This window comes from Charadrius vociferus, unplaced genomic scaffold (assembly GCF_000708025.1).
Source record: "Charadrius vociferus isolate BGI_N301 unplaced genomic scaffold, ASM70802v2 scaffold103, whole genome shotgun sequence".
Lineage (NCBI taxonomy): Eukaryota > Metazoa > Chordata > Aves > Charadriiformes > Charadriidae > Charadrius > Charadrius vociferus.
In genome coordinates, this window is record NW_009648061.1 from 1,720,053 (window position 1) to 1,734,867 (window position 14,815).

General features: G+C 39.8%; 1 protein-coding gene across 1 annotated transcript in view; it reads right to left on the reverse strand.

Annotated features, from left to right (window-relative positions):
- TRIO (trio Rho guanine nucleotide exchange factor) overlaps positions 1 to 14,815 on the reverse strand; it is a 182,907-nt gene that overhangs the window by 124,636 nt on the left and 43,456 nt on the right. The window contains exons 10-11 of the mRNA XM_009883743.1: positions 10,202 to 10,393; positions 362 to 531 (exon numbers count right to left, since the gene is read on the reverse strand). Of these exons, the coding sequence (XP_009882045.1) occupies positions 362 to 531; positions 10,202 to 10,393 (362 nt within the window). The remainder of the gene's footprint in view (positions 1 to 361; positions 532 to 10,201; positions 10,394 to 14,815) is intronic.

Consider the following 14,815-nt stretch of genomic DNA (forward strand, 5'->3'; position numbering starts at 1 on the left):
TTACTTATCAGTCTGCAAAACAATTTCAAGCGTCTCTTTATAAAACAGTTGCTGCTTATAACTCAAAACGCTGTGGAGCTCTGCATGTCAGACTACAAAGACATATGATTGCTCCTATCACAAAGGTAGCTTAAGTAAACAAAATCTCCTTCTTGTGGAGGTAGTGTTTATAAGCTGAGCTTCCTGTAAACAGAGGGTTAGAGACCATCAGTACAGCATGAAACATCATTGTAATCCTAACATTTACAAGTTTTATTTATAGACTCTATCTTGTAGTTATCGTCTCTACCCTCAAAACAGAAAGAGCTCCACAGAATATCAGGTGTACACCATAAGAGATTTAAATAAAAATTTGTTTTACCTTAGTTGCTGTATAAGATCTTCACCTTCTTTTATGACATTGACTGTAACCTGCAGAGTGGTCTGTTGTTGTTGACCAAAACGTTTAATCAAGTCTTGCACAGCCTCCACAGACTCAGCATAGACATCATCAAGCAGTTCTTTCTGTAGCTCTTCAAGCCATGTCCACAGCTAAAGGAGAGGGGGGAAAAAAGAAAAAGAAAAAAAAGGAAATGTAAGCCCCAGGATCACGCAGTCACTATTCCAAATCGATCTCCCTGGACAAGAGAAAACAGACTGAGGTGGGGGGGAGAAACAGGATTTGCTTCTCTTCATAGAAAAATGCCATCGTTAATTTAATAAAAAAGAGCCTTTGTTTCAAATAAGGTTTTTGCTTCTTGGAAATACCAGGAAAGCTTTATCCGTGTTGCTAAGTCACGCTTTCTTTCCCATTTTCCTTCTACAGTACTGAGTGTATCCGACTGAGCAACACAGAGTTCATAGCGAGAATCCCATCTGCAGCTCTGTGCGAGAGTCCCTGGGAGGGAAATGCTATGGTAACACTCCCTGAGAGAAGGGAGGAAGGAAGGAAGGAAGGGAGATGTATTGTAGCCACCATCAAATTTACACTGCCAGGCTGACACATGCACACAGATAACACTTTTCAGTGGCCTTCAAAAAAAAGAAAAAGAAATGGACATTTCAAAAAAACAAAATACAGAGATAAATCAGACGCAAGAAGTTATTTTTCTGTCATGATTTCTACAGCTATGGGGTTTACCCTGTTGATATTAATTTCACACTATTACAACAAAAATCATTATCAGTGATTCCACCAACTAATTCAATGTTTTCCCCCCCTACTTAATGTGCACATATCCCTGTTCAGAACTGCCCATTCACCACAGCTTACGGAAAATTCCCTAGGCATATGCTAGCTAGTTATCACTACCGGTCACTTGAACCCTACTGTGTTCTTTTCCACAATTTTATGAAGCAAGCTGTTGCATCCTGAGCTCTCTGTGAAAATTATTCATCAACAAACCATCAGCCATCTATTGTGCAACTGATAAGAACGCTGCTTGAAGAGCAGGAGCACAGCTGACTCCTACAACGCTCCCAGCACAACAGAACAGCCACTCTCCCAGGGAGCATTCAAACCCGGTCCCTCCTCTCTGTTTTACCATCACACCCCAAACCCTGTGATTCCAAGGACAAGGATTAGAGTTCGCTTTTTATCCTGAAAGAACAACTCTGTTCCGATTGAAAGTATCAAGGTCTTTTGACTACATTTTAATCTCTGCCTTTATACATTTTAGAGGTACAAATAGGCTTTATTAACTTTGAACCTAATTAAAAGGTTAACATAGTTAAAATACAGACAGTAAGCAATCAAACTGACTTAATTTAAAGAGACAGAAAACCAAACGTTTTATTTCTTTGCTTAATATTTTCTACAGAAATACCCATTTCATGCTGCAGTTTCTACAATGTTCTGATCATAAAGGTTTCCTAACTACCAATGGAGCGACATTAAAATAGAAAATTAATTGAAGGATTCTAGATCTTGATTAATGTGTTCCTTTGAAGCTTTATTTTAAAACCAAATGCTAGTTTTCAGATCTTAGAGCCTTACATGCCTCCTGAGGTAGGTTTTGCATTAACCAAGCTATGAGCTAAATCTTCACAAATTGCGAAGAATTAGTAACATTTAACCAGACTCTTTTCTACAAATCTACTATACTCCCCCCCTCCCCGGAACTGCCTATTCATACACACTGTGTTATTCTGACTACTCATATGCTTCAAAGACAATGCCTGTCAACAGATTTGAATGCAACTCCATAGTCGTAAACACCACAAGCCCAAGCCACAGCAGTCTGTCTTATTAAAAGGAGCACAAATCAACAGAACTTAGCAAGTGGATCAAAAGCGCCCGTCAACGTTCAGTCCAATATAACCAAATGTAGCATCCAATATTTTTTTTTCCAAATGCATACTTAGGAATGCAAATTTCACTTCAAAGACAAATGAAACTTAAGAGCAAGAAGCCTGACAACACAACCTGAAAACTTTACTTAGGTTTCAATGCCAAGAGGACATGTTTTTATTCCCTCTTAGTTGATGAAGTTTATGTCTGGGCCATAACAGTAGGGCACCATGTTATAGACCTTCCAAGTGAGCTGGTGTGTACATACAGCCAGTGCAGCTTGCAACTCTGCAAATATATTCATTTGAGAGTAACACTTTGCTGTCGCCTGCAGATCTAATGTGTTCAGTGTTGACTGGAAGACCTCTTACACTCCATGCCTACAGCACCATGTATAAAAGGCCAAATTTTCAGAGATGTTTATCACAAACAAACTGGGATTAAAACCATTTTTGAGTCTCTTGGACTATATCAAGTTTGCCCCTTAGCTCCCTTAGAGGCACCTGTAATGCAGCTCAAGACAGATATAAGAACCACTTCAATTTTTTCCAGCATGTCTTTTGCAGCTGGGTCATGTCAGACCTGTACAAGGGACACCTCACCTCTGCATTTCTTATTCTTCACGTACACTTCAGCCACTTCTATAATTGGGTGGAGAGGACCTAGCAGGAGCAACGAAACTTATAAGTGTTGGGCTGTTTGATGTACTGTGCATGCAAGTACTTCCCTTGAAGATCACTCTGGACGCTGGAGACGAAGCCAACACAGAACAAGCAGACCTTCCCCTCTGCATACCCAGTTCAAAGCAACACCACCTGCCTTGAGCAGAAAGACACGGGCACCAGCAGCACAAAGTGTTATGCCGACTGGCTTAGTGCCTGGTCAGCATGGCATGGCTGTAAGGATGCTATCTTGCCCCTGTGGTACAAAGGGCTCAAAACTACATTGCATTTGCCTCGTTCGTTAGCCGAATTGCCCACTGCTTGGGAAGGAAAAACATTTTACAAATGTGCAGGAAGAGAAGGAGAGTAATTAGCATGCATTACTTGCCTAGCTGTGACTCATACACTGTTGAAAGTGGAACAATTTAAGCCATTTATGAAGTGACTAAACAGCTCTGTGACACTTCCACAGCAAAAGTTACTCTAATACATTACCAAATAAGCTTTTTACACTTTTCCACCAAGTAAGTTTCTGACAAACAGCTTGCCTTCAAAATAATCTTCATGTTTACACACAGAAGTCAGAATAAAGCCACCACAGACTAACAGAACTGTCAGGTTATTAAAGCTGGATAGAAATTCATGCAACCTACTGAGAGGAGCTTAATTCATAATGGGTGACAATAGCCAGCTGGCTTGTATACAGCTTTAAAACCAGAATGAGCACTGGATATACTGGAAATTACATGAATTACCTTGTTTTCGGATATAAAACTAAGGATGAAGACAGTAAAACACTGCACAGCAAAGCCAGAAGAAAGCAAACAGTTTACAGTGGGGGGTGAACAGAGACTGGAGCTTACCTATACATGTTCAGCAGTGCAGAACTACAGATTTTTATAGTGCAATGATTTTCTGAGGTAACGCATTATTCCATAAAAGACAGCTTGGCAACAAAAATCCAGTGGGAAAAAAAAACACCACACAAACAAACTGTTCATTAAAAAACTATTAACTTTCTCTCAGTATGAACTTTTGAGCAACTTCCAGGCATGTTTTTTCATATTCTCTGTAAAACAAGCAGCACAAAGATCCCTAAACAAACCATCGAGTCCTGTGACCTCAGTAAGAACTTTATCCGGCGGCAAGACAGCTCTAATGAACAATGAAAGAAAATGTATAAATAACTCAGTTCAGTCACAGAAGGAGGCTCTTCTGCTCTTTTCATCATCTGCTCTTCACATCTTATCGGAATTAAAATTGGAGAGGGAAATCAAATTCTGAATCCCTGACAGGCAAATGTTTCACCCAGCAGTTTTTTTTTTTTTTCTTGATCTAAATATAGCACAGACTAAGAAACATCTGCTTGAATGAGCCTACATCCTGTGCTACCTCTTTCCTAAGTTCTTGGGAGCGTGCCATTAGTCACTGAGATAGTATTATTTTAATTGTCTGCAACATCCTGGAAGTTTCAGTGTTTCCATCATGGGCCTCTATCCATTTAAATCCCATCCCTGCGATCTCCTGAAAGACTGCAGCTAAATAAGACCTTACTGTATTTTGCTGAACATAACACCAGAGAACAATTATTTTTGAGTAAATACCTTCCCAAGTGCACAGAGTTATTTTATTAGGGTAAAATATCCACAAAACACTTTCACAATTTATTTCATTTTTCATTTTTATAATAATGGCTTTTGGATACGCAGGCAGCCTTTTCAGCAGGCTAACACAAAGAAAGGCACACAGTTTCGGCATGTAAAAACTGCCAATTCCTCTTTCTGCCCCTGCCCCCCAGCACAGTGTTGCAGTACGTTTATTACCACAGACGCAGTTGTTGAAGGAGCTATTATTTGTACAGGGCCCAATGTCACAATAGTATTCCCTAACAAGTATATATGGGCATAGAAAGGGGCTATGTGTGTGTCAGCCTGTAAACTTTGGCTTTCAGGACATGCAGTGGACAAAAACTCTATCTTTTTAAAAACAAAACCCCTAAGATGTCAAACTCCCTGGAGTTCGTCTTCCAGAGTCTTTCAGTGACATCTGAAATATTAAATGCACGCATACTTTTTGAAAATTAGATATAATTATCTTTTTTTTTAAAAGCCAAATAACCCGATCTATTCTACAGTTATAATGGAATCAATTTCCTATTCAGAATAAATTCATCCTTGAAGCAAAACCAAGTTTCTCACATCTTCCTAAAATTACATCAGCTACATTACTACTACCCTGTTAGCATTTGTCCCATTGCTTAAGTGAACAAGAAAAAAAAAGTCTATACCACAGCTTTACATAGTTTAAAGCCCTGTTTCTGCCTCACTTCTGTCAAGCACTTTGTGCTTTTTCAATAATGCTTGGACTTAAATTTGGTCCCCTTTCTCAAGCAAAGTAGCTACAAAGAAAATCTGTGCTGGGTAACTGGATTTCAGTCCTACCAAACCAGTAAACCACAACACACTTTAGCCTGATGCCACTCGATGCATCTCTTCTTTCAGACTTAAAAACTGTCCTCCTCAACTCTCAGATTCATGGTGATGGGTATATCAAAGTACTGACCAAAAGACTGCACTACTTGTGTTTTGCCAGACCTGTCACACTAAGCATTGCTGTGCTATAATGACACGATAGAAATATTAGAGATGCACAAAAGCCCAATGGACAGAGATTTCACACTTTGATGGGGGCATCCAGAAGCTGCTCTGCTGCCTGGAAAGGGCACGCAGAGGAGAGAGCAGCCTTACTATGACATCCACGTTTAACCTGTAGACCACCAGCACTAAAGACTCAAATACTCAGGAGTGACAGGCAACCAGAAAAGCAGGTCTGTCACCGCAGGGTCCACCTAAGATGAAACGAGTAAGATGGACACACTTCCATACAGGATAATGCAGAGGAGGGCATGTTTCTGGCAGTGAGTTGTGAGACAAAGCGAGACCATTCTCAACAAGCATTTTTGAATCAAACACACATGCCTCACAGCTAGATGTGAGCAAGTCACCAGCATTACAGCCAGACCAAGACCTCCTCAGCCTTCCCATGCACCATGCACATCACTTAAAATGATACCATCTTCCTTCACCAGCTTGCACAGACTACTGTTTCATTATTTCTGTTCAGGAGCAGCGAGGTTTTGTATTTTAAATCTTAGCCAATTCCACTTCCTTTTTCGTTTCAACCTCAGACTATTCTGGTGTAAAGTTTAGTTTGAGCAAGACGAAAAAAAGAAGAGAGATCTCTAGTAACACCATTAAGCATATTGTGTATACATAAAAAGCCCTCTGAGCTATTTTATAATCAAGTTGTCAGAATACACACAAAAGGTTATATGCAAAAAGCCAACAGGCCCTTAAGAGATCATTCTCTTCCACATACAGCCTGATCTGTATTCCCACACTTGACTCCAGTTCGGAAAAATATCTGTTGCTCTACTTTGGCACTACTACAAACACCTGGCTTGGCCAGGATTTCAGTCTTCCCACTCATAGATGCTGAGGGAGCCATTTCGGAGAGAGCGTGTGTGCATGTGTGTCTGTACATATGTGGAAGAAACTGAATTCACATCAAAATCCTGTTCATCTCTACTTGGTGACAGATTTCACAGCAAAGACTACCGTGACTCTTGCTCCAATGTTTTGCACACAACCTTTTATGATAACTGTTTATTTAGGAAACATATCTTTTATCTGTGCGGGTTTTTTTTTCCTCACCTTGTCCTTCCCCATATTATTAAATGTCAAAAGGCACAAAAGCCGTAAGAGATTCACTGTCTTGCAATGGTCAACAGTTTCAGATATTCAGTTGCATTTTAGCCATTCTCAGGCTGGGAACCTGCCCAGACACTACTTTCAATGCAAAGATTCTGATAGGGATATTTATGGTCCCAAACATGTTTAAAGCTCGTCAGTGTACAGCTTAACTTCAGTACATCACTCATTGAAAAAACTGGCTTATAGATTGAAATTTCTCACTGTTTGCACAGGAACTAAAAATCAATATTCACAACCTTACAAACTTAAAACTAGTAATAACATAACAGCATGGAATCAGAATTTAGATATAGCAAGCAACTGATTTTCTTGGATCACCGTTAAGCAAAATGAATAATCGTGATACCATTACATAACATCGTATTTCTGTCTTCCCTGAATACATCCCTTTTTTCCCCAGTGGGAAATGTGGTCTATTCAGGTCAGTCTACAAGGAGTCTGAGAACTATATGTTGGTTTTTGATGTCTGTAAGCCACAGGGAGCTCTACCAGCTTGTGACCAACCTGGCTACAGAACTTCTGAACTTGTTAAAGACAGCCAACATTTCCAACGTGCATCGTAACAGGCTGCTGCACACATACTACACAGCTGCAATGTGCGCAGGTAGAGCAAAAGTCTGTTACTTCCAGGATGTGTCAAGCTGATCTACTGCTTTTGTGGCAAGTACGCTGCATCTGAAAGCAGAAACTCTGCTGATTTACTAAAAGTGTACAGAGTAACAGTACTGTGCAGACACTGCAGGGCTGATGCTTCACAGGGAAGGTGGGAAAAGTTGCAGGCAAGTTGTGTGTCAAGTATAAAAGTTATCTAAAGCTACAAGGGAGAAGTAGTATTGGAATGCTCTCATCCAGATCAGGAGCATTCAATCAACCTGAAGTATTTCTGGGAAAAAGAATAAAATATAACAAACATCCTACTTCAAGAAATCAAGGGATTGGATGGATATTGAAGCCAGATTTTAAAGCCTCAAAACAGCCAACAACTCTGATTATCAGCTTATCTCAGCCCTGTGGCTCCCTCCAAACAGTCACACACAAACAGGTTTTTATTCTTCATGCCTATTTTTTAGGCCAGGAAAACACAGAAAAGATACAAGAAACAAAATTCACCCTGAATACTTGAAGGGCAAAATGCGTTGTTGGTGTTTTGTTTTGATTTGTTTGTTGGTTTTTTTGGGGGGTGTCTTTTTTGTTTGGTTTGGTGGTTTTTTTTAAACAAATGAAGCATCTCTTTCCCGTTCAACAACTAGCATATTATCCTGGTATGTGAACTCTTCCCTTCACTAGCTAAGCGTGCACATTAATTTCTTCCCTCCACCATACAGCAGAAAGGTTACGTGCTCACAGGTATGCACTAATTTATTCAGCGACTTCCCACATCCTGCAGGAGAAATGCAATTCTCCTGCCAACAAAGCATGGATGACTTTCAGGTTTAGGGCATTTTTATCTTCCATCTGCTTTGTGATGCCTTCTCAACACTCCACATGCATGTTTGATAACAAACAACATGCTGTTGAAAACAGATCAGAATACAGAAAGCACAAGACAGCTTTGAGCTTGCGATTTCTTTGCACTTTAACCAAAGGACAAGTCTACTAAATATGAACCACCTGCCTCACTCTCTCATCTGTATTTTTAAGTGGAATGCAAATAAATAAAAAGATAGTCTTGCTTACATAAATAAGTATTCTTTTTAATTTTCCTTGCTTTATTAGGTATAAAGGTCAGCCACATGACAAAACCAAAAAAATGCACATGCGCACATCAGCCACAGTACCTTTCCCCCGAAGTCCAGGCTGCAAAGAGGCTGCTATAGTAACTGTGCATTTACAGGGTCACAATAATATCCATTTTCCCAAAGAAATAAATCAAGACACAAAATATATATTTTTTTCCAATAAAACATTATTATCTAGGGGAGCAGTGGCAACATTCCAGCACATCTGGATCAGCCTCCCAGAATTACTCAACACTGACTCACAGATCAGTCTGCTTTTCGGTTTTTTGGATTTTCTTAAAGCCCTTTCCTTGCAAATCCTTGTGTAGTCTCAGCCTTTCATCACTGCAACCAATTGTATCAATTTAAATACCATTCCAGATGCTTTTCTTAATGCTAAGAAAAACAGGTAATGAAGAAATCTATAGAAACAATGAACATGTTTCAGCAGCTGACTGCTCCTGTGCTTCACAACAGGTAATGGTACAGCACTATGTGCTTGAGAAAAGTGAAAAAAAATTGCCCCCTAAGAATAGCTTATGATACAGCATTTATGTTTTGTTTAAACAGAGTCCTGGGAGAATATCAGCAAGGAAGTATCTAACAGAAAACTGATGGGGGAGCTATGTACTCATGTCTAGAGCTAAAACATAATTCAATCCTGACCTCCTTCAAAGACCAACTGCCTTGTGTGTTTGTTTCAAGTGCAAAGCAGATGTTTCACATACAAAAAAACTCCCACCCTTATCCTCTACAAGGTTTTGCTGAAGAAGCTACTTTGAATACTATACTTGCCCGCTGAACGGATCATGTATCGATTTAAGGGTGAAAGGAAAAAAGACACACTCTGACATGCTGTGATCCACAAGCCTTTCATACATATTTTCACCTACTTTGAGCAGTGAGTAGATTTAACATGGGCTCTAAACAGAAAACAAGTAATCTACAGTTGTCAAAATTTGCCACTACCTGTAACCAAAAATCTCTTACTCAAGTCCTTTTTTCTTGCTCTAGCCTATTCCACTTATAAATTCAGCTCATAAATTCATATGATCTGTGTTCTGAATCAGAGCAGAAAATTGATCTGTCTGAAAATGAAGTGTGTTTGGCTGAATTTTCTTTTTCCTGGTGTATCAGTTCAACCTTTGAAGAAGGCTAAAAATTGCAAACATGAAGCAAACCATTGTCGTCATTAGCAGACAAGCTCTTTAGGTTGTGAAGAACCATCAATGTACAAGATCAAAAAATGCAATGTGTAAAACAGAAAGAAAACACAGTCTCTCTGGGCAGCAGGGTTGCCTTGTGCTTCTGCCACGCATTTCAGTCTCCTGAACCGTGTCAGTCTAACCATGTGTCTGGCAACTCAGTTAATTGCGCTAGAGAGCTAGCTGGATTAAAAATAAAAAATACAAACCACCAAAAGTGCACAGTATCTCCCCCCACCCCCTCAATGTGCAATGCTGCCTTTTAGCTCTATCAGTTCCCTGATCTGACCCTCCCCCCTTCCCTGTGACTGAACTTGCATGTGTACTTGCACAACAAAGGAGGCAGAAGCTGCTTGTGAAGGTAAGAAAATAAAAAAATAAAAAAAATTAAAAAAATCCATAAAAACCCAATCACCCTACACCAGCCTCCAATCCACAGTGAATTACAAACCAAAACTCATCATACAATAGAGGTTTCATGACTTCCTATGGTAACGTTCTACAACGAAAGTAACATTGGACAATATCGGTTTTGAGGCTAAAAGTTATGACCATGACTTAGCAGCAGTTTTACCTCTTTAACGTGAGTGTGAAAGGACACAGACATGTCCAGGAGAATCTTGCGTTGCTCCACACGCCTAACAAAATCCTGTATCCGGTCTTCGAGCTGATGGGCAGCTTGATAAATTTCCTCCGGGTCACACTCCCCAGTCTGAGCGAGCTGTTCAGCTGCTTCTAGGAGCTTATCTGCGTTGGTGTATGTGTTCTGTAGAGAAATAAGTTTCACAGGATTAAATGAAAGAAAATTCAGTCTGTATATTTTAAGGCCACTCCACTAATGAAAATGAAAGGACCAAAAGGCCCTTGGAATATACTTTTCTTTCATCTCTCTTTAAAGGTAGTAGAATATAATCTTACTAAAGATTTTGTTGTATTTCTAGATACTTTTTCATTTCACTGTGAATAAATTAATTCCTTAGCTCCTTATTTATGTCTATTCAAATGTCTCCTCAATCTAGAATGTGGGCGCCTATTTATTCTTCCTTGGAATTAGTATTTTATATTCACAACTAGAATAAAGATCAGCCTAAATGTCTAATTACTTGCAAACTGGCCTGTTTCAATACTGGACAAAACACTACAGTCATGGCCAGAAGACTTTTCAAATATGTATTATTAGAGGTGAGAAAGTCCTAGCTGCTGGTAGAGATGCTTAATATCAAATCCACACATCCAGCAGGAAGGTGCAAAGTGACCAGGCACAGAAGGAGAAAAATTTTCCTCCATCCTTACAGAAGTGAGGTATCCAAAATTGTCGTGTCAAGTGGATAACCATTTGTGCAACAGCAGCAACAGAGGAAGATTTAGAAGTTACCTATGGCTGAGTGTCAGAGTGGAATATTGTCCCAATTCATCACAGGATTAACAAATGCAGAGCAGCAGTCCTATAAAAGACTTGGGTCAAAGCAGAAACAGAACAGGACAAGTCTGGCACCTGATGTGTTCAGAGTGCTATGGTCCAGAGAAGAGAAGAGATGTTTAAAAAAAAAAGTCTTAAAGCTTAGAACTTGAAGCCTGCATCTGTATCTTTCTCATTAATTCAAAACAGGACTGATTCCAAACATTTGCTATATAATTTGGGCACTCTTTGAGCCTAACCTTGGGTTTTTAAGCCTTATAATGGTTCTCAAAATGGACTAATCAAGAAAGCATAAAAGGATGTTAACTTTAACCTCTGGAGCAAATAGACTGAAGCCAAGTCTACTATAAAGAAGCTTTGCTTATGTCACCACATTGGGTCCCCTTACAAGTTTGCACCACAGACTATAAAAACAAAATCCTTGACAGTATAAACTACACCTTTCTCATTTCCCTTCTGCCCTTCCATCCTCTCCCCGCCTCGATTATATCGAGTAAAAACACTGCTTGCCAAGATGAATTAGGCCTATGCAAGTGTGCTTTTCTTTGCCGTAAGTGTAGTATCACACCTCTAATTAACATTATAATATCCACAAAAGCTATATCCAAGCCCAGCCCTAAAACTCAACTAAGGGGCAGGAAATAAGAGCTCTCCCCCAGGGTCTCAAGCAAATTACCCGGCAAGCCCAGGACAGATTATATGACTCAGGGCAGCTTCATATATTTGGAGGCAGTTCCCCCTTCATTTATTATGATCTATTTACGTAAGAAATTCAATTCATACTGCTCCTTGATTTTGACTATGTGCATCTTAGCCCTTCCTTAACCTTCAGCTTTGTAATTGCATGGAGAGGTAGAGAACTCCTCCCCAGTTTCCCTGGGAAAGCCTCAAGAGACTAATGCAAGTCTCCCCTTTTCAGTGGGGAGTGCACTACTCAATGTTGCAGATCACTGGCTCAGGCCACACTGGCCCAAGACACACTCTCATCTGTGCTCTGGTGTTTTGACTTCCACAGTCACAGCTCACACAAGTTCAAGGGGCAAGGCTGAAGAGCCTTAAGGCACTCCTCGAACAACAACTACTTCATCAACCCAGAGAGCCACACCCAGCTGCAGATGGCTGAAACAGAAGTTTCCCTTCATAATGAAAACTTTATCTCACATGTGAAGCATTGTTTATGAATTCCAGGAGTACCTTCTGTGTAACACAGGCCCAGGCACATCAGACTTCTCTTTCTGTAAACTCCATGGTGAACTGCCTGTACTTAGAAATGATCACAACCTAGATGCTGCTTCAAAAGGGATTGCCATTCTCAACCTTAACAGCAGACATACGCCTTATCACTAAAATTTCTCTTCCAAGTAGAGCCGAAATATAATATAAATATTTATCTTGGTAGACAACAACTGTCCTTTGGAATAGAAATCACAGCAAATGGGCGTGCTGTACTAACTACTGCCTTTCCAACTCTCTGCTTACTTCTAAACAATGCTTGGAGGAAAAAAAAGTAGTAACATGAAGATTTTCAAAATGTTGGTCCCACAGGGAAGACACCAGTTAGAAAACAGAAGGTTAGGCAGAAAGAGCAGGCTTATGCCAGTTTCCTAAATTGACAAAGGAGCCTTCATGGTAAACAAATTCAACGAAAGAGTTTTGAAACAGATTAACACTTCCTCAAAACATCTCCACTAGCACACCTTCCCCAAATCCCAAGGGAAAAGTATCAGCCTGGGAAGAGCTTTAAGAAGTACTCTAGTCCATCCCTCTGTGCCGCAAGGTGTGATCAACTATACTCGAGTCTTTCATAGGCATTCTTCTCCAAAACGCTGAAAGACTTTCCCTAATGGAGAGTTCACCACCTTCCCCAACAACATACCCCATTGCTTTCCTAGTCTTCCTGTTGAGAAACCTTCTCTACATACTCTTCAGAAAAAACAAACCCCGTATTTTCAGAAAGTGTATAAAGTGACACATCATAGAAAAGTCAAAGGTTAAATTTAAGAGACTAGTGCAGAAATGAGTACTACTGACCATAAATACACAGCAACAAAAGTAAGCGGAGGTATGGACTAGAGTCATACAAACTGGAGTTTATTGCACTACGGAGAAGGACAGACACACATGGATGGAGGAAGATTAACAGAGGTATACAAATCATTAAAGGCAGAGAAAATTAAGATAGATTACTCATTAAATACAGGGGATGCTATCAGGTTTAAGTATCAGACAACACACTTAAAAAGAAAAAGCAAAAGTACTTTTCATCTAAGGAGCAATTAAATTGCATAACTCATTGCCACAGGACCTGGCATACATTCCAAGAGCATAAATGGGTTCGAAAAGTAGCTAGCCTAATTAAGGGAAGAAAAGTCCATCAGTGACTATTAAACACTGGTTCTGATGCATCCTTCAGTTCCAGACACCAAATAGACCCAGACAACTGGGAGGGTAAAGGTAACTTTTTAAGCTCTTTTCTTTATGCATCTGGCGATGGCCAGAAGATACTGTAAGATGTGGACCTTTAGTTTGATGTATTACAGCCATTCACAGGTAGAGTAAAGTTAAGAACCAGTTCAAATACGTAACCTTTTTTTATAACCTTAAAGGAGGTGGGAACTGGTGATGGTAGGGAAATGATAGGCGTATTCAAACGAGGTTTGGAAGTATCTTTCTTGTGCATGTCTTGCACCAACAAGACTTGAGTCCTTTATTCAGATAGTCTGCACATGCAGAGAAGACCTTACCTATGGAAGAAGGTCCCACTAATTTTTTCCAGCCATAGACCTTTCATGTTGTTTGAGCATAGACTACTGTCAAAAAGCAGACATCGATCACAGTTGAAACAGCAGAAGCTGACTTAGAATTTTTTTACAAAAATGCACGGGGAAGTACAACCACACTATTGAACTGCATCTAGTGCTTCTAAGCTTAAAATACATCCCCATGAATGAATCAGTTGTGTCAAAATTTGGAGGCTTGACACTTTGACTAAATGGTGTCATGGATACAGAGATGATCATGGAGAGAGGGGAGAGAAAAAGAAAAAAAGGTAAGTGGAAAGTGAACTGGACAGGCTTCAAATAAAAAGAGCAACACAATTTTACAATAGTGGGTGGAAGTCAAAGTCTGTATGTGTAGCACGAATGTCAATAGATCAGAATTTAGGGAGATTACTAGTCAGCCGAGTTTTGACTATCTAGTGTTTCTGTAGTGGCAACAAAAAGTGCCATATAAAGAGAAACAAGTGTTCATTTCACACAAAATAATTTGTAAGCCCACAGACCATTGACTCTGGAACACCTTTTCTATTCAACACACAGCTTATTTTAACATCTTTGCTGCTGAGGAACTGGCACCTCATTCACATTAAAGAAGAATGAGGGAGGAAGCAGAAAGGAAGAAAAAAGAAATAATAGTTTTTGCTTCCCTCAAAAAAAGGAGTTAGCCTTTGATCAGGAACATTTCAACATTACTGTTGGCTCCCTGCATTTGATAAAACATTGCCATGCCATTGACAGGTCACTTGACACTGCTTCCTCTCAACTTCTGACTAGAGCTGACTGAAACACCCTGATTGTGCCTAGGGTCCTATTAAGGAAAAAAAAAAAAAGGCAAGAAAACAAAACAAAACAACAACAAACAACCCCAAACCAAAACACAACGAAGACCTGGACCAACCAGAAATATAGGTAGAGAATAAATCAGCTGAAAGTTATTCATGCTTTAACAAGGACTGCAGATTGCTGTCTTGTACTTGAACATGACCTT